The following is a 24,854-nucleotide window of genomic DNA, read 5'->3' as shown; positions in this document are numbered from 1 at the left end:
AAAGTCAAACAATATAAACAAGGTCGATTACTATTCTGCAAGAGAGCAACTATGTATAATTATGGACTGCCATTATCTGGAACCTGTAAGGATCAAACAGCTAAGGTTTTAGATCCTAACAAGAAGTAATCATGATGTAGTAAATTTTCATGTTCTGTCAGACTTTTAAACAGTTGGAAAAGAAAATTTGACAAGTTATATGAGCTGGTGATCATGCATTTTAATGTCATTCAAAGTATTATAATTATGAGTTGGGGAAAAAAATATAACCTGCTGTTTCCCCTAGTTTGTATTCCAGAAAATGAGCTGATCTGAATCTTATGCCACCATCTGATCAGTAGATCAGACAAGAAGCATGAAGGAGGAGATGGTATGGCAGGATGAGAAGGAGCTGCAAGAAGATCAACTTAATTGTAATGCAAGACAGCACTTTCACAGGAACTTGGTGTGCTAGAGCTTTAAAGGTACCTTAACAATAGTTCTATTCATAGCTTTTATAGCTTTCATGGCAGTGCAGGGAGAACTGATTCTCAAATCCTACACTTCATCTCAATTACAGCTGGGAAACATTGTTTAAGACAAAGAATAATATATGATATTGGCTCTTAAGTGCACTCATCCCTCCCCTATTCACCCTTGAAGGTTCTGTAATATTCTAATGTATCGAGCACTTGAAATTCATTTTAGCTGATGATTCTGGGGTGCAAGATCTGGTTCTACTGCTGGATTCAAAACAAGGCTGCCCTTGTATTCCTTGCAAACAGCAGGCTTGAATCAACGTGGGCTCAGCACAAGACCCCAAACCAACACGTGTAATATCCAGGGCACTTCAGCTGAAAACACAAAGTAACAGGACAGTGCAGCCCTGCAGCCCATGGAATGCTAAAATCACAAGGCTCCAGCAAGATGCAGAATGCTCTGTGGTCTGATAATGACATGCAGACATTTCAGGGGGTTATGTCTGTTGAGATCAACGTTGAAGACTACCTCAGAGAGTCACAGCAGGACTCTGCTTCAAAATGATTACCTTAATAATTGTGTCTGTGGTTTTTATTAAAAGAGAGGAAAACAGTCTGCTTGCTATGTAGAGGAAGAGTGAAGCAGCTGGGATGCAATACTGGTAATGAAGCTCTGGGCCCCAGCACAAAACTACAGTAAGACAAATAGAGGTAGGGGATAGTGAAGTCCAAGTCATCTTTGTGATTCCTATTACTAAAAATGCAAACCCAACAAAAAGCAGACTGGATATTGGTGCTCCTCTCACATAGAACAGCTCAGTACTTGAATAAGCACCTTGAGTGGGGTCATTTATTCAAACCCACCTTTGCCTGCCTTGAAATAGTGACTTTAGAACAGATAGATCTCTTGCTACTCAGGAAAGAAACTGGGTTGAAAAACTTACTCTCTAATGAGACTCCTTTACTTGGGCTAAACAAGGAAAAATCCCAGAAAAAAAAAAAAAAACCAAAAAGCACCAATTCCCTAACCCATCTGAGAGACAAAAAGATTTGTGCTTTATAATGATGTTCCCCATACTCAACATCCTCCAGAAATAGTGGGCAGAAGTCCAGTGAAAGCTTAAATGCAGCACAGATACTTCTGCCAGCAGTATGTGCTATTCACAAAAAAAAAGGCAATACACAAACTTTGATAGGATTAGGTAGCAATCAAGAAGGCATCTAATGAATTAAAGTGCTACTTAAATCAAGTATGTACTCAAGCAGATAAACCCATGCATCACCTTGTGAGTTCAGACCAAATTCTTTCTAGAAGTCAGTCAAAAATAGTCAGACAAAATACAAAGCACAAACTTCAGATACATAACCTATACTTTTAAAAAAATAAAATCAATTATCTTGGCCACTGACTGAAACTAGGTTTCAGTTAAGGCCAGAAACCTCTCATATTGTTTAGTTCCAAACTCAAGTAATTTTTCAATGGACATCTGGCCTCTACAAGAGTAAAAGAAAATCTTGAATAGCTTCTTTGGCTATCAAAGGATCAAGATCACAAAAACATGCTGGATGCCATTAAGAGCTTGTTACCAGCTATTGATATTTCTACAGCCAAGGGGGCAACTGAACAGAACCAGAGAAGTTTAGGGAAACATCTAGAAATGCTAAACTACTGAATCATTCTGAAGCAGCTTCAAAGCATAAAGGGAAGCAGCATACAAAGCAGACAGAACAAAGCAAGATACAGTGGAAAAACCTGCTATAGAAGTAATGGCTCAGGGGGCTTCTAATGAAGAAGTCGTACATATAACACACTGTTCCCCCACTAAATCATAAAAAAAAAAAAAAAAGGAAAAAACCCTGCTCCAGCCATATGACTGTTAGAATACTCCACCAGCTTCCACTCAAGACTGTATTACACTACCACTGGAAAACGATTGTGACATTCAACTGCTTCATCTCACTTCATTTAAGTGATTTATTTAAACACAGATACAATCTAATAAAAGTAGGCAAATCATTCTTTACTTATGTTGATGCCTTTAAGCTATGCCAAGTCAGCAAATAAATTTAATAAGTGATTACGAGATAAGGCACTTGCACTTTTGAGGACAGTTGCAATTAAAAGCTCTCAACATTCATTAGCAGTATTTGAAAAATATCTTTTAAGGATTATATTAATGTGCATGCAGCCCAGTTGGGAAAAAATAAAACCAGTGAAAAATTATTTTCCAAGTCGACTAATTTAATATTCTGCAGCATCTCAACTTTGCATTCAAATAAAAGCACTTTCTCAGATGTACAATTTCTTATATATTTACACACCAGTTTGAAACACATCATCAGCATACCATGAATGTATTTCCCCTATCATGTTGTAAATAGGTGTTTAAAACATACACTCAAAGATATTGAGACAGAGATATTTTACATACCAAATGTGCAATCACTGAGTCACTTCACCTAATATCTGCTGCCTAAAGAGAGTCCTTTAGGCTCCCTTCATTGTTAATGGGAGCAAAAACAAAAGCAAAAGAAAGAATATACAGAGAGCAACTTAAACCATCCTAAAATGTACTTTCTGTTCATACAAGATGCTTCTGCCTTTACACTTTTGTAGGTGATTATTATTACAAAGGAAATCTAATGATGAGCTTTGGTGAGCCAAGTATCAAGAAACAGAAAATATGTTCTTTTAACCTAAATGAAGCTGAATATAGGCGAGATGAATTTTATCCTATGAATCTAGTCAGGGAAAGTAACTCTGGAAACAATAATTTTAATATTACTGTGATTAAAAAATTAGTTTGACTTCTTTGGAAGCCAAATTTGAGCTTTGATCTTAAGATATTCATGACTTGGAATAAATGAAAATTAAGTTCTTGCCACCAATTTTCATCTGATACACAAAGTTTAAAGAAAAACACTACAAGGCTTTTTAATTTTTTGACTTGGATGTCTCAGAAGAGAAATTACATTAATTATATAAACTATATTCTCATGAAAGTAATAATATATAGAGCACTAAAAAGCAACAGAGAAACAAGATGAGAAAGCTATCTTTGTATTACCTTCTATTACAAAATTTCTTTTCTGCAGAAAATAGAGGAAATACTCAAGTACACAGTACCCAACCCTATTTTATATCTAGGTATCTTAATCTTCAAGGTCCTGAGCTCTGCTATCACAGCATTTTCAACAAGTTCTGACTTGGAAAACAACTGCAGTTGATAAATTCTGAATTCCAAAAAAACCCCAAATTCTCATCATATATGCAAAGACAACTTTCCTGCAACTGTAATAGAAGTAACACACACTGGTATCAAGACAAAATTTGACCTCAGCCTGACTTTGAGAACAAGGCTGTAGCTTCAGTGGGGTTTTACAAAAATGCTATGCTACCCCAATACAACATTCCTCCTCCATCATTTTTCTGCACATATTGCATATCTGCTCACATTGACAGACACTCCTGTTCCCTTCATGTTTTTAAAGGATCTGCTTTTAAGATACACCTGTTGTATACCTGTATGACTTGTGTTTTCAACACTAGTACCAGTCACCATACATTGCTCTGATCTGACAGAACAGGTGTGTTTCTCTTGTTTATCCACATTGTCTCAAAACCAGAACAGCCCTATAGTACTCTGCTGTGGGGTGACTTTATGATACTTGTATCCCCAATTGTCCATTCTGTTCATGCTGGATATCAAGTCCTGAACCTTTAAGACTAGTGCAAAGGGGAAGAAGTACAGAGTTTGTTATCAGTTTGGGTTTCCTCCCAAATTTTGCCCTAAACAAGGACATACTCAAGATACATTTCTGCCTAGAGTCATCTTTTATATCTAGTCTGTAACTCTGCAGTTCAGGTCTTCAAATCATAGAATCACAGAACATTAAGGGTTGGAAGAGACCTTAAAGATCATCTAATCCCAACCCACCTGCCATGGGCAGGGACACGTCCCACCAGACCAGGTTGTTAGACCTGGCCTTGAACACTTAGAGGGCTAGGGCATCCACAGCCTTTTCCAGTGTCTCACCACCCTCACAGTAAATCTTTTCAGATGCAAGAATTGCACAAAACCTCTTAACTAATCTGCTAAATTAATCATGTAGTCACATTTTTAATAAACTCCTCCATCTTTCCCCAGTGCTATGTTTGTGATCTCTCAGGGGCACAGAACAATCCATTACTTGCTGAACCAAATGCACAGTGGTCCTGTAGTGCTTCTTGGGGCAGCAAACACACACCTGAAGCAGTGAAACACTCAGCTACAGCCTTTTCTACAAGAAATTCAGAAGTAGGCATAAAAATTTATCTTTAGAACTACAAAGGAATTCTTATCTCTTCTGTTTAAATATAACTAATAAAGTCATCATGTATTACCAAATCTGAATGATACAAGTCAACATATTTATCAAACATTAATTTACAACCATATACACAACTGAAGTGGCATTAAGCATTACCTTTAATTTTAGTTTGTTTTTTCATTAAATTTAAATTTAATATTGATTTGCTTTCAAACTTTTCCACATTTATCTTACACAACCAAGTTACATTTCCCGCATACAAATGTAAAACTAAAACTATATAATATATAAGAGAAACCAAATTAAAAAGAAAACCTATAAAGCACTGCAATGGTCTATCTGAAACATGAAACAGCCAGAATATTGGTGACACTGGACTTTCAATTGGAGACAAAGCCAAGAATCAACATAGTATCAGTGTAATGCAGACATGCAGTAGAAGAATTTCATTGCTTTCAGATCAAATTTAAGACAGTACTCACCAATTCTTTCCTAAGTTGAATAAAAAACTGCTTGCACTTGAAAGAAATTTTTACAATCTTCAACCTAAATGAAAAATAAAACCACAATACTATAACATTTCATATACTGAATCATGGTTAAAGACTTAAACACCTACTGAAAATATACTTTCTAGAGAGAACCGATTTCATTTCCATGGACAAAAAATAAGATACCAAAGATTATATAAAATAGTTTGTATAATTTGAAATTTATGAGCTGTGTATTTACATTATCCATCAAATTCACTTGTTTACATCCTAAACCCAAGGCAGTTGCTAATTTTGGTACCTTTTCCCCATTCCAAAGCCCAAAGAGCTTTTCTATCCCCAGGTCATTCCAGGCAGATGTTCTCTTTTCTGAGGCTGCTTTCATTATCCCTTAGAATATGAAAAAATCCTTTGAACTTCACCTGATCCCTGAAAGAAATTCTTTCTCTATGTTCTTACATGTCTTTAAATATAACCAGAACTTGTTTTAGTAAAATAGCTAAGATAAGATGTAAGCACAGAGATAGGGCTCACAACCTTTAAACAAATGTTCACACTATTAGGAAGAAAAAACCATTTACATCATCACATGACAGGGAAAAATCTGCCCACAGAAATGTTCACCTTTCAGATAATCTATAAACATATTAAATACTGACAGCAACTCCAGACTGTTTTGGATGATCACTGTAGTACAGGTTATACAGAATGGGAAAAGACTGGCTGTATTTTTACCACAATCTGATGACATGCTTTTTCAAAGAAATGTAATATTAGGATAGCCATATACTTTATTAAATACACAGGAGTATCACTTTGGTCAAGAAAAAATGGAGGTTCAAGTTGCAAAAAAACCCACAGTAACATTTAATTACTTGAAAAATGAACAACTGATACAATACTGCAAACTGACTGGAATTACTACTTGCATATTTATCATTTGCTGAACAAAATACCCTTTAGACCAAGAAGGATGAGAAGCAGAACATCAACAGACACCTAAGTTGGATATCTATATATAGAAATTATCTTCTTAACTAAATCAAATGAAGACATTTTTCTCCAGGGGATTATTCAGAGCAGGAACCCTAAGGTGGGATATCCTAATTTGTTGGGAAAGTCTTTATCTGCAGTAGCATAAAGACACTCTGAGAACATTAGTGTTTAAATTATGCTTATTTACATCTTTTCCCATTTTTTTTTCTTTCCCAGCCTTAGCATTAGTTTAACAGTTAATAACAATAACAATAAAAGCAGCAGCAATAACTGTCCTATTTGTTAATTTGGCTATTTTAAAAAAAAATTCTTAATAAATTCTTGCTATCAGAGTTGGTTTCTCTAGGATTTGAAACTTAAAGGGGAATTACATCTTATCTACTGAATTAAAATTATTCCCCTGGCAATACATCAATCTTCTTAGAACCTCCTGTGACAAAAAATGGAGGATGGGTCTTATATTTGCTGAATAGGACATACACTAGTGATTATTAACAGTTGGACTGTGGGAAAAACAGAAAACAGAAAAAAAATTTACTATTTAGGCTGCAATTAATCAACAAGTATGTTATTACTAATTTTTCTAACATTTTGGTATACAGTACGATTAAAAGAATATTTTAACATATACCTTTTCTAAAAAGGGAGTTCCATTTATTTAGCAATTATTCAGTTCATAAAAACATTTACTATCTTTCACTCTTAGGGGTTTCCTCTTCTGCTAAAGAAATTACTGCTCTTGCTGATTTACAGACTCAAGGAGAGCAAGAATAATACATACAGGGTTTTAATCCTAACCCCATAATTTAGGCTCACAGAGTGAGGTCAGCTGACTTTTAAGCCTGAAACCATTTGGAACAGACTCAAAGCTGTAACATAAACTAATGAGGTCTAACTCAACTGAAAAGAGCCATCATTCAAGTACAAAGAAATGACTCAGCAAAGCTGATTCCCAGCTATTTCAAGAAAATACAGCAGACAAGAGAGTTCCTATGCATTGCTAACACCCTGCTAGGCACTGAATGAGCATACCCATACTCAGCCCAAGGAAAAGGCATGTGTGCCTATGCTTCCTTTCCCTGTTGGCAATGCTGCATATCCAAGGAAAAGCATAGAATGGGCAATTCTATTTTTCTGGTATGGTTTTCCCATCTACAGTCACCTCAGACATCCTAAATAATGAAATAACTTTATAAATGAAGAGATATTTAAAATCCTAGTCTAAAATGCAGATTGGACTCAAATACATGGAAGGAGTCTCATGATACCAAGCCCTTGTTCTCACAAGGGCTTTGCCACCCCGACCCTTGGGAGAGTGATTAGGTAGGACATGAGCAATCTAGCAAATTTCTTGAGCAAGACCCCTTTGACACAGGTTCTGGACCAGTCACCCAGGGAAGATGCTCCTGGTAACTCAACTCTCAAACAAGAAAGGATTGTCCAGATTTAGTGGCCAAAGACAAACTCGGCTCCAGCAGCTGTAAGATGGCAAAGCTAAAGATCTTAAAGGAAGTGCAAAGATGCAGCAGACTAAACCACGGGTTCAGGAGAGACAAACTCCAGTTTGTTCAGAGTCCTGGTGGGCAAAATCCCACAGAAGCTGCCTTTGGGTTACAGGAACAGAGGACAGGCAGGCAGTCTTAAAGGACAATCCTCTCAATCCAGAACAATCCCAATGTGCTGGAAAACATTGCAAGCATGAGAAGAGGCCAGCCAAGATGCAGTCACAACTGCTGACTGGGCTCAAACACAAAAGGAAGTGCACAAGGTGTATAAGCAGGATCAGATGACCAAGGAGGAACACACTACCACCTAATCATTCAGGATAAAACTAGGAAATCCACAGCACAACTGCAGTTGCAACCTGCAGTGGATGCAAAAGGCAACAAAGCTTTCCAGAGATGTAAGGAAAGCAAGTTTCCTAATGCTGAACAGGTGCTCCAGTAGTAAATGAAAGGCTGATGTACTCCATGATCTTCTCCTTTGGTCTTCAATCTCCTTGGATTCCCAGGTCTCTGTGCCTGGTAGCAAAGTCTAGGGAAAGGAAGAATTATATACAATACAGGAAGATCAAGTTAGGACACATGGGATAAAAGGCAGTGTCCTTTGTCTTCCCCTGTTCCTCACTTTTCTTCCTCCTGTTTCACTTCTCCCCATGATCAAAAGGTTCATAATGAGCAATTTAGATATAATAACAAATTAAGAATGAGAGGGCAAAGATATTTTACTTGAGTCTTCTCTAAGCAATACAGCTGAATCTTTATTTCCTCCCACATACATGCATTTCTATCCTCTCACATGTCTCAAAACTCAGGAGTACTGAAAAACAGGTATCCAAATATCTACTATAGCCATAAAGCATTGAGAAGAACATTACACAGCTCCAGTTTCATAGGAGCAAGAATAAGTGGAAGCAAAAAGAAGTAGTATCAGTACTAGTGGCACAAGAGCAGCAGCATGATTATGGATAGAAAGAAAGGGTAGTAAGTCTATTATTGAGCTATATTGTGGAAATTGGCATTTCAGATTAGTACTCATAGCAAAAGAAAGCCTCTAACAGGCTGAAATGAGGAAGGGTGGTTATTTTCCTTTTTTTTTTTGTAAAGACCAATTATGTTGGTAACTATAGTCTTCACAGCAAGAAATTAATATCCCTGGTATCAGCTTATATGGTTGAATACAAAGAAAAACTGCTTAGGTAATTACACACAAAAAAAACCACACTAAGAATTTAGATCAGCATCCCTGGCATGCAAATAATATGAAGCAGAACTCACAGAAACCTCCAACTTTCATTAGGGACATGTAGCTTAATTATGACTTAGATTGTACATACTCAGTAATTTACCAGTGTGCTTTATATAACATCTTTCTACTAATGCTGTTTTCCCAAAAATAACAGCAGTAAAATCAGACTGAAATAAACCTTCTTGATTATTACTGCATTCCATTTATAAAGCAGCCTTAGCCTAGAAATGGCTCCAACATCTCAAAACTCTCATCACATGAAGGATATCTTCCTGGAACGTGTCACTAATATAAGGGCAGGTCTGACTGACTGGTACAGTAGTTTCAGGTTTATCATTGCAAGATCCAGTTTTAATTTATCCAATAATCATGAAGACTGGAAATTAACATGCTTGGCAATTATCTCAGACTTACTTTTCTTCAAATGCACATAGGGTAAAATGTTCAACCATGTTCAGTTGTACTGGCTGCAGATAATACTTTGATATAGTTATGTTTGTTCTTTCTCTACAAAAATCAACTAAAATTCGACCAATGACAATGCTTCTCAGCTTGGTACAAACCACAAAATATATAACATCCTACAATAAACCTTGAGATGAAGCTCAGCACAAAAAAAACAGAATATCTCAGAAATTCACTGGGTTGCAGAAAAGATCAAGCACACATCAGCAGCAAACAAAAATGCAAAATCAGTACCAAATGAACAGTTCTGATCTTTTCTCTAGAACTAACAGCTTTTGTGCCTGGTGAACTAATGTCTGTTATGATAATCACAAATTACTGACTTCACACACTCAGAATACAACTACAGCAGCACAGCAACACAAGTAATAAGGCTGTCAAAGTGGATTCCAAACCAGCAAAGGAAACCAAGGGAAGGTCACCTCTGAGGGAACTAAGAAAGGCATTTCCAGAAAGGTGACATAACTTCTGTAGAGCACCAGAGGTTATAGAGCACTTCTAAAGAGCACTACAGAAGTCACAGTACAAAACAGGAGTTCTCATAGATCTTTCCTGACCTGATATGAATGAATAACAGGATCCCAAGTTAAGCAGACTGATAAATAAGGTAGGATATTTATGGGAAAAACTCTCTTTACAGAACAGATTTAAAAATTATTTCAGTTAAGAGAAGGAATAAATGACAGCATTTTCTGCAGTAAATGAGTATTTTTGATCATACCATGAAAATGGTTATTTACAGATGAAGAGATGACAATATGCTGAATGCTCCACCTCAGTTATTCACAAGTACCATAACTACACTAAATTTCAAACACACAGTACGACTAATTTATAGGTCATGAAACAGAGTAGTCAATCTCCTGGTTAAGATATTTCAATTCAGCTGTCTCTTTAAAGACTGCAAGCTAGACCATCACACTGGCCTGGTTATATAGTTAATTAAATGTAAAGTATGCTTAAACTCCTGAAGGAAAAGAGGGTTGAAATTCATTACAATTTCATTAGAGTTTCAAAGTTGTTTAACAGCACAGCATGCAGACCAGCCCACCACAAAACTCCCCATAGCATGATATGATACAACTTAAGTTTCAGTCTTTTTAAGAGTGGTAAAAATATCTTGAAACAGCAAAATAAAATCATTAAACAACTGTTCTTACCAATGAAAGGTGTTAATTCGTACTCTGTTCTTAAAAATTAGTATTCCACCTGACATCACTCCAATCATTATTTCATTGTTACTCTGATCCTTTACAAGAAAAGAGAAAATTATTTGAAGAACAGTATAAAAATATTTTGAAAACTCATATATATCTATTCTCATCTCTTTCCAAATACACAAATTAATGTGGAAGGAAATGTCTTTGACTAAGGCAAATAAGAGATTAAATTATTCCCTCCTATTTAGGACAAACCCAAATGTTTGCTCTGAGCTCCTTATAAGCTACCACAAAATTTTGATTTATCAAGTTAGATCTTCTGTCTTTCACTGACTTTGAAGAAATAAATATGAGAATATTCTGCTTTATTAAGAATAGCAGCACTAATAGATTGGCTTGGCATTTGCTACACTAAAAGCAACCTGAAAGGAAATTGCAATCTCAGAACACAGAGAGGAAATGCTCTAAAACAAACAATATTGTCAGCATATTTAAATAGCACATTTTTTTTTTAAATATCTTTGCACTCTAATGAAGCACCTGCTAAAGAACTCTCAATGTGTGTGCAATAGCAGGAGATACAGTGAACAGTTAAGAGGGGAAGATTTCAAATTCTCTTCCAGTTTTCTGGTTGAGAATTTGATTGGAACCAAATTAAATATTTTCAAAGCTGACAGATTCTTAAATATCAAATGCACATTCAAGCACATTTTTCTTATTCACCAGTAGCCAGCTGAACTGGCATTTAAGGCAACAAAGCTCAACCTGATTAACACACAGATAACTAAGCACAAATACTCTCACTAGAGTGAAACAGCAGATATTCAATCAGTAAATCCCAGTGAGGCACCTAATATGATAATATTTTTTATTCTATCTTTCTCTTTTAAGAAAAAACCGGGAAGGCTCACTAAAAAGAAAAGTGTATTTTTGCATAGATCTCAGAGGAATACATTTTTACACTGCAACACTACTTAGCCCAAACTTACCCTTGCATAGTGCAATTCAACTCCATAAAGTTCTAAGGTACGTGCTGTATTGAGATAATTGAACTCTGCTTCTGCAGGAGACAACCCTCTGAAAGAAAGCAGCTAAATCAGAAACCTTCAAACATGAACTCCCACATCAGGCTCCCCAAGTGAGTATAGACAGAAAATCTGTGTTCATTTTACTACTTCTATCCCCACTCTGAAATCTGAGTTTTCTTTCTCATGAGAAGCAGACTGTAACCCAAAATTTTTAACAGAAAAGACCTTGTGTTTCTCAAAGATGAAAAGTTTTGACAAGTGCCCACATTTTATTTTAATGCACTTTATAATTTGAATGTTTATGGAGCCCTAGAATCTGGAAATTTGTTTTACAATCCTGTATTTGGCATTCATAATTTCAACTTAAATTACCATCAACTCACTCAAATGTCTTTACCCTAGCTAAGAGAATTTTCTAAGCCTTTATCTTAAATTTAACATAACATTCTGTAATTTTAAAAGCAAACAATGTGACCCAATCACGCAAATGTTTTATAAATATTGCTTACATTTTGTTAAATTTAACTAACAAAAGGCACTTAAGTTCTAAAATACTAAGGAACCATCACTGCGAAGTACCACAATGTTACATACTGAAAAAAAATATTTTCCATTGCTTCATTGCCTTTTCCTCTTTCTGAAAGGTCACAGACTCACACACAGGAAAGAGCAGATATTGAAGAAAAGGACTTTGTTACTTCTAAAGTAACTTACTGGTGAGAGCATCATGAAAACAAAGCCCTTATGCTGAGAACATTCCCAAAGACTGAAAAAATCTTAAAGAAATTATATCTGGCTAAGTTACTATCCTACATAATACACAGAAATACTGCTTTCAGAATAACTTTAACTTAGCATGTTCATTATATCACAACTTAGATACAGATAGTCTGTGTAGACCATCAATGATATTTAATATACAAGTATTTAATCTACAAAAAAAAAAAAAGTCACATTATCTTAAAAGAAACAATCAAAACCAACCAACCAAAAAAACCCAACACCCCACCCACCCTGAATCCTTTAAGGAAAAATACTATTTTGTTTTATATAATAGCACAGCATCAGCAGTCAGGATTTGACAAAGTCAGTATCTTCTCATGTAAATCCTTACATGTGCTGCTGATGTAATTTTGCTATTTCTTTTTCAAAGTCTTGAGGCTGGCTAGGGATGAAAGAATATTCTGAGAGGTAGCCTGGCAAGTTTTCTGAATGGTTGTAGTCTCCCAGCTCGGCTAAAATATTAAAAAGAAAGGTTATTGTTTATCACTGATGCACTTGGCATTGTGCAATGCCCCCAAATTCACACGAGTCTGCTCCCACATAATTTATGATCACAGCAACAAAAAACAGAGAACACATTTGAACTTCTCTTTTCTCTTTTTCAATAGACAGTCAAATTCTCAGTGAATATCATGGAGAGTATTTAGAGAGAACTTTGATTATGCACTTATGAAGGAAATTGGTAAAGTGTTTCATTTTTAACAGACAAATTAATCCATAAATGCTGTCATTACAGATAGCACTAAGTAGGCTATAAATAAAGGATAGTATTCAATTTTTCTCTTATTATTTTACCTTTGCTTGTTATCATGTGATTACACAATTTTATTCTTTTAATACTACAACTATTATTTCGTCATGAAGATCTGCAAATTCCAGCCACTCATTCTGCACCAAGATATATTCAGAAGCATTAGAAAAATATTTTTTGCACACTCAATTGTATGTATGGAACAAAGTACACATACATACACCTACATTGAAACTACTCTACTTGAAACTACTAAAAACATAATTACATAATTTGTAACACTTTCTTAAAATTCTAAGAAATAAATTACAATCACATTTGTCAGAAAACAACATATAAACAACATTTGCTAAAATTCTTTTGAGACTTTCTAACTACAGAAAAAAATACCAGCTTTAAAGATCTGCAATCTGTGTAACACATTTACAATGAGAGAGAAGAAACACAAAATGAAAAGTGGATAGGTAACAGTGATATATCATGTTATGGGGTCCTGGGCAGGCCTAGTGGCACTGACAAGATGGATGAAGGCACTTATGGAGCAGGAGGATGAGGAAAGGAAGTGAAGGTAGGAAAGAACTCTGGGTCACTTGCATCACCACAAACACACCGTACTTCAAATAATGTTAAAACTATAAAACTGGACCAGGTTTTATAATAGAATGCACTCCTTGCTGAAATCCAAGAGTACAGGACTGAGATCTGCCATTTACATGTATCTATAAAGAATCCAGGAAGTTTATTACTAGGCAGGTACAGGAATCATTAGATAGAGCTCTGCACGCTGAAGAACTTAACAGTGGCAGGATCTTGTGGATAAATGTAAATACAATGCACTGTGCACACCCACCACTTCCACAATATTTCAAAATAAAAATGCCATATTGCATCCTTAATACCCTAAAATGTTATCAAGTTTCCACAGTTCCTGTTGTCAAACACATCATCTCTTCTAAGACAAATCCCTATGGTGTGACAGCACTTGCAGTACATTTTTCAGGTAGCTGAAATGTGGGAGTTTTGTTTAAGAGAAATTGTTGTATTGACTGACCTAGAAAAAGGTGACCACTGAGCAAAACTATGCATGAAACATGACATTAACATTACTATGTTTTTTTAATGAAAATATTAACATGGACACTATTTCTCTGTTATGTCCAAAGTATAAAAAGTACTAATGTGGACCTAAGTACCTTTAACAGTAGAAAAACATAAGATTGTGAATTAATATACCAGGATTGCTTAATTTGAGTTTATGAAGAAAAACTGAGTGAGGAAGAAAACTACATCTCAGTTTTCAAGAGTCATCTACTTACTGGATGGCTTAGAATTGCCAAGACAGATATTAAATTTTTTGGCCAGATAGGAACAGAACTCCTTTTCCACATCTATTTGGAGATTCACTCTATAGCATGGTAAAAATGTTTTCATGTGTTAAGAAATACTTTTTAGTATCACTCTCTAGGCAAAAGGCACAATTCCATGCCTCAGAATGCACAGGAATAAAAGAGAATTGATTTGGCATTTTCTAACAGCAGGGCTTTAAGTATTTTTTCCATATCCAATTCCACAAAACATGCTGGGGGAGGACAACCAATCAATTTCCTTAATCATGAGAAAATTAGCACCACGCCCACAAACACCACAATATAATGCTATACCAAGTACATTCCTTAGAAGCTAATCAATAAGACTTTTACTGTATTTCATTACTAACAAGTACACAAACACTAATTATACTTACATTGAACAGCATAGGAAGCCAGAAGAGCAGCAGTATTATAAGGACAGGGTAATCTGTTTTGGTTTTAAAATGATAAATAAAATTACATATTTCATATGACATTATGCTGTTTTAAAAGCCCTAGTCTTTTATAGCCTATGGACAAATTTGACATGCAATTATTATAAACAGTACCACTTGCACAGACAGTGATTTAGTCTTAATATGTTTTTACTTTTGCAGGCAAAATCTCTCATTATTAAGTTTTTCTTGACCAGATTTGCATTTAATGTTTAACACAAGAAAAATATCTTACCTTCCAGTAAGAATGTCCTGCTTAATTTGCAAAAAGTACTGGTACCTTATTTAGAAAAGCAAACAAAAAAACACTATAATTAAAAAGAAAATTATTCCATAATTTTTCATCAACATAATTTGCTTTCAGTAAGTGCAAAACTAACCCTTGACATTTTGCATGGTATTTCCTAAACTCTACTACGAAAGAAATGAAACTTTGCTTAGCAAAATAATAATACAACTTGGTAAATTAAATTACTTATAGGCTATGAAGTTATACATTATATTTCACTAAAAGGCTACAAATTTCACAATTCTTCCTGCTTTATACAGCAACCACAAGTTGTAGCTTGCATCTGTGTATGGAGGTACCCTCATAAGAATAATTTGCACTCCAGGTAGATAGAACTAATTTATTCTGAGTATTTGATACTGCTGTATTTTCTTTTATACTAATTATCTTAGTATTTTGGAGTCACATTGTTATTACAAAAGTTGTGGAATCTATTATGTCAAACAACTCTTTATTAACTTCCCGTGAGCTTCTAAAGTTTTCTTTTAACTATTATGTGAAAAAAAAGCTTTAGAAATTCACCTAGTTTTTCCTTGCCCACTCTTTCAAGTCAGGAAGGAGATGGATAAAACAAACAGAATGGCCAAACATTTTAAAACACCAACTATTTCCCACCAAACAGAGGCAGCAGACTTAAAAATGACTTAAAAACTCCAACAAGCCAGAAAGTACAAATAAATTTCCCTCTAAATTACTTCCTTTGTTTCTCCAACAAAACCCAAGTATTTTGTTAACATCTCAGAATGAATCTTTTGTTCATTCAATTTAGCTCCTTCATATTTCACTCAGAGGTTTTAGAAAATCTGAGAAAAATATAACATTTACATCACGTGGCAAATCACACTGGCTACAAAGCTTCACTGAACTAGAGATTACAATGGGGTGCCAAACAAGATTTATCAAGGTGTCAGGATGCTAGCAAAAGCTTTAACATTCAGGAGAAAAATCCTTGCAACACAGCATAAAAGTTTCTGCAGAATTTCTCTATGTTGCCTTTTAACTGTTTTAACACAAGTGTCACTGAGTGGCAAATTTAAACATAATTCCTGCTTTCTTATAAATTTAAATCCTACATTATTGCTATTATAATAGTCATCTGGTTTCTTTCATGTAGTTCTGATTCCAAAGCTGGGCTATACCTATTTTATTATAAACACCAACATTGCTTATGAAAAGCACAAAATATTAAATATTTGCTAATAAAAACTTCAACTAAGAAATTAAAGCCACAATATTTATTTATTACACACAATATGACTTCTCATAACTGTGTAGTCATCAGAAAGTAGATTATAAGCCATTTTAAGGCTTTCACAAACATTTACAAATACACACAGAGAAATTAAATTATTTACAAGCTATATTACAGCAGAAAGGTAAAATATTCCGTTTGCAAGAAAATGAGGGAAAACATTTGTGAACTGACAAGCAAAGATTATTGTATGTGCTCAACTCCCACAAAACCATACAGAGATCCTTTAACTAACCAGAAAGGCAAGCAGCTTCGTTTAAAAGGTATTAACCTCAAGTTAAAACTTAGACATTAGTCAGGCTTTAGAGATCTCAAAATACTTCAAATACTGGAAATGCATATTGAAAACAAAAAAAACCCAGATACAACAAATTTCTTTTTTTTTTTTCTGATTAATAAATGCAATAAATTACAAGTTAAATATATATTAAATGGATATGGTACACGTTTTGCTTGAGCATCTCTTCACAAATACACAGCTGCATCTCCATTTTATTTGCCTTTTTTTGGTATAAAGCTTTATTAGAAACATTCATGGTACTTAAAGAACATCCTGACTAAAGAACACCAAGCAGAGATCATCTTCTGTCCGCTGTTTTCAGTGAACAGTGAGGTTAATGGCTTGTTAGCCAACCATCCCAGTTTGAACACTGAAGCCTCACATATTATTGAGCAAAATGGGAAATCAATAGAAGCTTTAGCAAAGTAGATCTGCAAAAGCCTGAACAACAGACTCCACTAAAACAACAAAGGCAGCACTGCAGTACCATGTTTTTATCTAGCTTATATAGCTATAGCTAGAAAAGGCAGGACAGAATTATTGCTAATGGAGCCAACATTAATAAGCAATTCTTCCTGCCATGAGGAGAACTAATGAAGCTTCATTCCCTGCCCAGAGCAGCTCCTGAAGCAAAGCCTCCAGCACACACTGAGCTCCCACTGACCTCTCCTGACCTGGGGCATTCAAACCCACCTCGCTCACATCAGTGCACAGAGGTCTAATAAGACATGAGCTTGCACTGAACCTTTCCCTGCCAACTCTTCAAACTGCTTCACGTGTCGAGCCATTCCTCTGTTCTCATGGCATTTGCAAAAACTGAGCATTTTGGAAGAGTCTCAGCATAAGCCAGAATTAGTAGAAGTTTGCACTTTCTTTTATTTCTCTTTTTTCAGGTGGGAATATGTCAAAGGACCCATATTTGTGACATGGTATCCTAGCTTCACTCCACAAAAGCCCATGGATAACATCTCTCTCTTTATAATATTTCCAAATACAAATGACTATTCTCAGAGGCAATTAGGCCTATTAGCAAAAAAGGCAGAGTTGACCTAGATACAGAAACCATACATTATTTCTCATCTAAAACAAAGCTGTGTTTATGGCTTTGTATTTAGAGAATAGCACTTCTCCAGTTTTCTCCTTCTTTATGGCTTACTTCAAACTGAACAACATTTATTCTTTTTTTCATCTCCTCAGGAATATTACATACTTTCCTTTAATTCAAAAAATGTGTTTTTAATTATTTTGATAGAGTGAATTTCCTAGAGTAAATATTTCAGTAAAACAAAGTCTCATCCAGGATCTCAGGGACTCATTTTAGTGAATTTTGTCTGCATAGATACGTGCAAAATTTTGTCCAAAATATGATAAATCAAAGGCAATGATAAACAAATGTGGACTCAAATTGTCATAGTTTTGGTACTTCGGTTTCAAAAGCTCTCCTCAATAATTTTTTGAATGGGGCTGACCTGTTTTTGGAATGGCTGACATCCAAAAATTCCAATCTGTCAATTCATGCCATTTATGTAGAGGGCCAGAAGTAATTAGAAATATGGAAAATTTGAGGGATTTCTTAAGAGACTAATTGCAATTCACAAGCCTCTGATTTTGATTCACATTGAGCATTTTCTTCAACAAATTTCAACATACTGCTATCAAAATAAGCTTACATGAATCAAACTACAACTACAACCATAGGGAGATTAATTTCATTAGTACTAAGCAGAAAACTGGGGAGGAATGTGTAAAAAAAAATGCAGAATGTTCAGCAATGTTTTGTCACAAAGGAAAACACACTGCAAGACAGAATTAAATTTGTACTTATTGGCAAATACGGGGATTAAGTTTTTCCTCTTTTCTCTATTCTCCATTTTCTATTTCTACTTGGTAGTATTTGCTTCATGTAGTTACTTCACTTTATATATAAATTCATAAGTTTATTCACAGAAGCTTTTTGTTATATTGATTTGGTACAACTGCATTGTTCATTTCTGTAATTATTAGACAAAACTTAGAAGCTTCTACACACAAGAATGAGTTAAAAGAAAATTCCCATGTTATACTTCAAAGAAATCAATGACTGTTCTAGAGAAGTATTTCACTGACAAAGCAACCAGACCTACCTTGTATATTCTTCTTGGAGCTTGTTTGGGTCACTTACAAAAAACTTAACTCTGAAGTTCAGACTGTGAGGAGATCCTCCTATGGTCAAGAAAAGTTATTTCTAATTAATCAGGGCACCCTGGAAAAATAGCATAATAACAATAGATGAATTGACGAAATACATACATTACTCACTTTTTAATTGTTTCCTGATAGGTTTGTTTGGATCCAACCACCTCTGGAAAAAGACAAATTATAACACCAACTTCAGAGAACAAAGTACAAATCACAGCCTTATATATCAAGAAACTGGTGCTTATCTATTACATTTTACATGATCTTTTAGCAAAATGCCTCACTGGCATACACAGGCTAATTACTGATTCTGGAGACATTACCACTATCATCAACTGCTACTGCTCTTCTTTCCCCAAGAGTAACCTATCTTGTCCAGATACCTGTTTTACAGCAGTAATTCTACTTTGAGTTGCTCCTATCACTGTCACAGGAGCCTGAGAGGTTCTGACCTCTATGCTGTGTTTAACAACTGTCAGCTACTCTTTAAGAACAACTCCCTGTGGTAGTGAAGAGCTGTAAGCAGGCTCATTTACCCAACTCAGAAGTTAATTTATTTAACTACTTCCAGTACTTCTGACTCTGGATTTTGCAGGTCTGGCACATCCAGGGAGTGATCCCACTGGCTCAAACTGTCAGCCTGAGTGTCAGCATTGCTCCATCACTAGCTGAATCTTGGAAGCCAGAGGCTCAGCACTCAGCCTCCTGGATTAAGGACTAGAGAATAATTTCACTGAAGAGTGCCAAATCTTGATTTTTTTTCTACGGGAGATCACTGCTATGTACAGACAGAGCTTTAGAAAAATCAATGTGGCAAATTTCAGATAGAAGTGTGGCTGCCTGGAAAGTTCTGCAAGTTGTTGAAACCACTGTCCATCAGCAATGCAGCAGTCTCTGTACACACCAACACAATCCAGATAACTCCTAAATTCATCTTTAGTATAAATACTGTTCAATTCCTTGTGCTGTCCTGCAAGGCAAGTCCACAAGCCTCAGGCAGTCATGATATGGGCACAGTTCCTATGCAGTGACAGACACCTAACCCAGTACAGCATGTAACTCCCTCACGCTTATCACAGGGCTTTTAATTTTTTTCCAGATGAGGGAGGAGGAAGCGAACACACAAGTACCTGAACTACCTGACACACATGATGGATCTATAGCTAGTCCTGTGTCATTTTATTCATGAGAAGTAACAAATAATGATGACTAGATCCACATGCTGTATCCTTGTAGTAACTCAAGAGGAAGTAAAGAGACAGTTTGATACAGCCTCAAAAGCATAGTTGTCTAAAAAAAAGCCTCATACAGGATCTATTAACTTTTAAGACTAAGTGTAAAAAACACCCTAGCCAGTTATATATATATTTTACATAAGAATCTTTCAAACCACATTGAAATATACTTGATTTTTACTTTGATATTAATATTATAAAAACCACAAGGGTTCTGCAATTAATGAGATCCATGTTTAAACACAATGCTAGAGGTTTCACACTCAATTAGCAGAATCCCCTTTTCTTCATCATCTTTATCTGCTGCTGCATTAACTACATCTTAGCAATATTTTGTTGTGTTATTTCACAAGAAACTAGAATATTTGTCAGCCCAATATGGTTTCCTGGTCCGAAAGAACCAAGTGCAAAAGTAAATGCGTATCAAAACCTGAAATTAGTCAAACCCATATATTCTTCAAGCTTGCATGACTAATACTGGTAATATTTCTTTTTAGCTCTGACACATTGTTCTCATGGCAAATAAGTGCTGAAGAGACTAAATGTTTAGAAACAGAAAAAAAAAAAAAAAAATCTTTCAAGTATGTGCTTGTATCAAATACCTGTCAAGTCATTTTTTCAGACTAACCCTTATCCTTGTATTACAGTGCTGTGTTCATCTGCTTCCAGACAGATAAACTAAGAGAGCTCAAAGGTCTATCCTTTGGCAATCCAGATAAATTTCTGAATGTTGGCTGAAATACTGAGAAATATTCAATTAAATACTTCTTAAACAAAGCTGAAAAGTAATTCAGCCTTTTCTTCTGGTTGCCTATGCTTTTTTAACCTGAAACAAAGCTTAGAATAAAAGTATTACAGAGGCAGTCCACCAATGTCTTAACAGAACTGCCAACAAGTGAATGCGGCCAATTGGATGCAGAATTTGGAAGTGTTGATCCCATCCCAGTGCAGCACATACAACAGGAATTAGATAAAGAACTGTCTTATAAGGAATAACATTTAGCTAAATTGCACTTTGTAAAACAAGTATTGTTTGATACTTAAAAAAGAAAATATCCAAGAAAGCCTTCTTCAGGCAATCAAGATCCCAGTAGGACCACAGAAACTAGTGCAGTGAATGTACTTTTACATCTCTTGGTTTCTACTCATGATTTACAAAGTTTCAGTTTTGTAGAATTTCCTTTCAATTAAGCCCATGAACTATTGTAAATACATAGTTCCAAAGGAGTCCCTTCTTTGTTAGGGTAAGGCCATGACTGCTCCTGTGAGATACTGGACTATATAAAGCACTATTGAAAGGCCACCAGGTATCTGGGCTAGAAACAGAAACTCCATAGACAACCATCTAAAAACTCCTTGTTAATCTCTAAGCCTTAATGACAAAAATAACCACAAAACAAATTAAAAACTTATTTACTATTTTTAGCAACAATAATGTAATCTACTAAACAGATACAATAAAAGAAGCAATATCCTTTCAAGATATTACTTCATAAGCACAAAACCCAATATTTTACTCCAAACCTGTGACTATTAACACTGAATTTAATCATAACTACAAGATGATACAGACCCTCACAAATGATGCAGCTGAGGAAGAAGGCACAATCTTGCAATGGTTTCTATTTACTGCTCTTAAAATAACACAAAGCACAGTGATGAACATGATGATGAGTTTTAAAACTGTACTTATAAAACAGAGTCAACTTACAGGGTTGTCAGTAGATTCATCAGCCAACTGTAAACCAAAGTAATCTCTCTCTGTCAAATCGAGATGCTTGAAGACTACGTCCAACAGAACTTGGCCCTGATCATGTTTCTGCAGAGAACAAATACAGACCTTTTCTTTAATCAATAAATATATATAACTGGACCACAGATTTCTGGCAGTAGAGCACATATAAAATCTTTCAGATGTGCTCTAGCAGCACTATTTTAAATATCACAAAGTGTATCCCAGCTGCACTATTTTTAAATGAGCTTCATCTCTTTTTGAAACATATGTAAGGAAATCATTTTTCTTCTCTGTCATTTTCTGACAGTAAGAACTTCTCACTTCTCAGCTAGCTACATGATTATTTCTGAAAGCCTTTCATTAGCCAAATTTGATATTTAAAAGGAGCACAGAAAAGGAAAAAAAAAAAAAAGTTCAGGAATTAATAAAGAACATGGTTCAAACAAGACTCTTGTTTGGGTCCTGAATTAAAATGTACAGGTTTATACAAATTATCCTTCTTTATCAGAATATCTATTCCTGACTTCAAATGAACCAGCATATTGAAAATGTTTCAAAAGTTTAATGGCAGAGACAGCTAAAAAAGACAAATATCTAACCAAGAAATGTCATTCACATACGTTCTAAGATAGCACTTCACTCTAAATGAATTAATTTAAAGTAACTGAGTAACTAACACTTATTTTCAGAGTCAAGTGAACAAACTTCATTTCTACTACAGGGACAAATGTTACCCACAAAATGATATAAAAAGTATACCTAGCAATTTTTTGCCTAAACTGAAAATACTGCCAACATAACTGAAACTCTGTGTCATTATGACAGCACTCAATAAATAGATTTAGTGAAATCTGAAGGGAGTTTCCTGAAGAAGTTAGAAGTGTCATAGCATCTTGAAATACAAAAGACAAGAAAAATTCTGCAAGAACTGTCAAACAAGAAGAAATATGAAAGAGATGATTGATTAATTTTCCACCCAGATTTTCTACTTTTGTCACCAAGCAGAGAACCTTCTAATAATCTTCTAGGTGCCAAGTATTATTGCAGTTATAGAATTTTATACATCTTGCCTTGCTTACTGAAGGCAGTAAGACATTTTAGAGTTTTAAAATAAAGAAACCCTTGCTGTTCTGCTCTCAAAGGACCCTGCTTGGTATAAAGATTACATAAGTTTACCTTTACAGCTGTTAAAATGGAAGTATGTAAGTAAAAGATCAAGATAAAGTTACAAGAATTTCATTAATATCCATACGAGAGAAAAAATCTACAAATCTACCTTCAGACACCTGTTAACATCTCAGAGCATCCTATCAAAATGTTTTTTGTTCAGATGAAATTACACTGAAGCTGAATAAACTGTCAGAGGCAGTTATTTGGGCCTAAAATCTCCCAAGAAGCAGGATCATTTATTTCATACATTATATTTCATATAACTATATGTATTTCATAATAATAAAAAAGTAGAGAATAGTTGCCCGCAAATTATGCTTGAAATAATACCAGGAGGACAATCATACCCATAACTCTACACATATCTTTAAACTGAAATTACATAAGGGATATATTTCAGGTCCCATACAAATTTGGCTAAATTGAAGTGATCAAAGAATTCCTGTATTTACTTTGCAAAATACCTTATTTTTTTTTTAATGATAGAGAGAAAATTTCTTATGAAACGTAGGAGCATCATTGTTAGAAGTCCACCATTGTAAAATTTATGTTACAAATTACTAAAAACAAGCAAAGAAACAAACAGATGTTAAAACACAAATGCAGAACAGCATAAATGCATAAGGCATTTTTATATACAATCCAAATATAGCCACTTTAATTTTTACTAAATTAGGAGTTTCTGTTATATTTTGAAATAAACCAATAATCAGTAGTTTTTACAGCAAATAAAGCTAATTTTAAAATTACATAGCAACACTAATTGCTTCTTGGCATTTTTCCCACCTAGATTTAAATAAGAATACATACTAAGAACTTTTAACAGCAATTCCAGAAAATGGGAGAAGTCTAGATCCTAGTTTAGCCTTGCAATTACCACAGCTGACATGGTACTTCCCATAACAATATGCAGATACCACCTCTGTGGCTTTCTTCTATCCAATCTTGCTAATGTGTACTGTCTCTTAAATACCTGAATAGATGTTTCCTAATGAAAAAACTTAGAATTGGCTGAAGAGTTTGAATTATTAAGAAATACAGAGCATCATTCCACAACCGCAAGGAAGGAATTTTTCCTGCAATTAAGCAGCAAATTTGGTAAGAGAAGACAGGTTTCAACATGAAGCATTTGTTTGGATCACAATGTTTTACTCAGTGCAAAATAAAGATAAGTAACTAGCAAAACCAGACCTTAGCTTAACCCATCTTTGATATTTATGTAATGATGTTGCAGCTTGCCAAAGGCAGGTGAAGGTCACAACTCTGCTTGTTGAGAAAGATCCAAAAATATTTGTAACACTATCATAATATTGAACAGTTGCTCAAAATTATAAAAAGTATGATAGCAAGCTTAAATCTGATTTTTTTTTTAATAAAAAAGCAAACAAAATAAATGTAGAGGAGCATAAAAAGAAACTTGCTTTGTTGCTACAGATACAAGTGAAACATTATTTCCTCATAAAACAAGAAATAATGAAAACATGTATGAAAAATGGGAACTAAGAGAAAAACCACAGGATCTAAACACAAAAATGCAATTTTTTTTTCTGAATTGAAGAATTAGAAGGTTGGAGGCAGAACACCTCATAAATTTTGGCCTTTTAGGATAAGTTTGACATAAACACTAGACAGCAATATGTTAACTGCATTTTAAGAACTATTTATCATCTAGTACCGCTAGATATATACAGATTCATTTTTAATTGCAAAAGGATTGTCA

The 24,854-nt window shown here is 34.8% G+C and overlaps 1 protein-coding gene across 3 annotated transcripts in view; it reads right to left on the bottom strand.

Moving 5' to 3' along the window:
- PTPN4 (protein tyrosine phosphatase non-receptor type 4) overlaps positions 1-24,854 on the bottom strand; it is a 109,747-nt gene that overhangs the window by 41,690 nt on the left and 43,203 nt on the right. For all 3 annotated transcript variants that reach the window (XR_013774941.1, XM_079311386.1, XM_079311387.1), the window contains exons 3-11: positions 21,941-22,048; positions 19,115-19,157; positions 18,940-19,018; positions 15,231-15,275; positions 14,936-14,988; positions 12,772-12,892; positions 11,619-11,706; positions 10,630-10,718; positions 5,252-5,315 (exon numbers count right to left, since the gene is read on the bottom strand). Coding sequence is in view for 2 of the 3 variants with exons in the window: in XM_079311386.1 (XP_079167512.1) it covers positions 5,252-5,315; positions 10,630-10,718; positions 11,619-11,706; positions 12,772-12,892; positions 14,936-14,988; positions 15,231-15,275; positions 18,940-19,018; positions 19,115-19,157; positions 21,941-22,048 (690 nt within the window). In the remaining variant the exon portion in view is untranslated. The remainder of the gene's footprint in view (positions 1-5,251; positions 5,316-10,629; positions 10,719-11,618; positions 11,707-12,771; positions 12,893-14,935; positions 14,989-15,230; positions 15,276-18,939; positions 19,019-19,114; positions 19,158-21,940; positions 22,049-24,854) is intronic.

The sequence above is a fragment of the Erithacus rubecula genome, assembly GCF_903797595.1.
Source record: "Erithacus rubecula genome assembly, chromosome: 8".
Lineage (NCBI taxonomy): Eukaryota > Metazoa > Chordata > Aves > Passeriformes > Muscicapidae > Erithacus > Erithacus rubecula.
The sequence above is the reverse complement of the archived record's forward strand: the minus strand, read 5'-3'. Positions and strand labels throughout refer to the sequence as shown.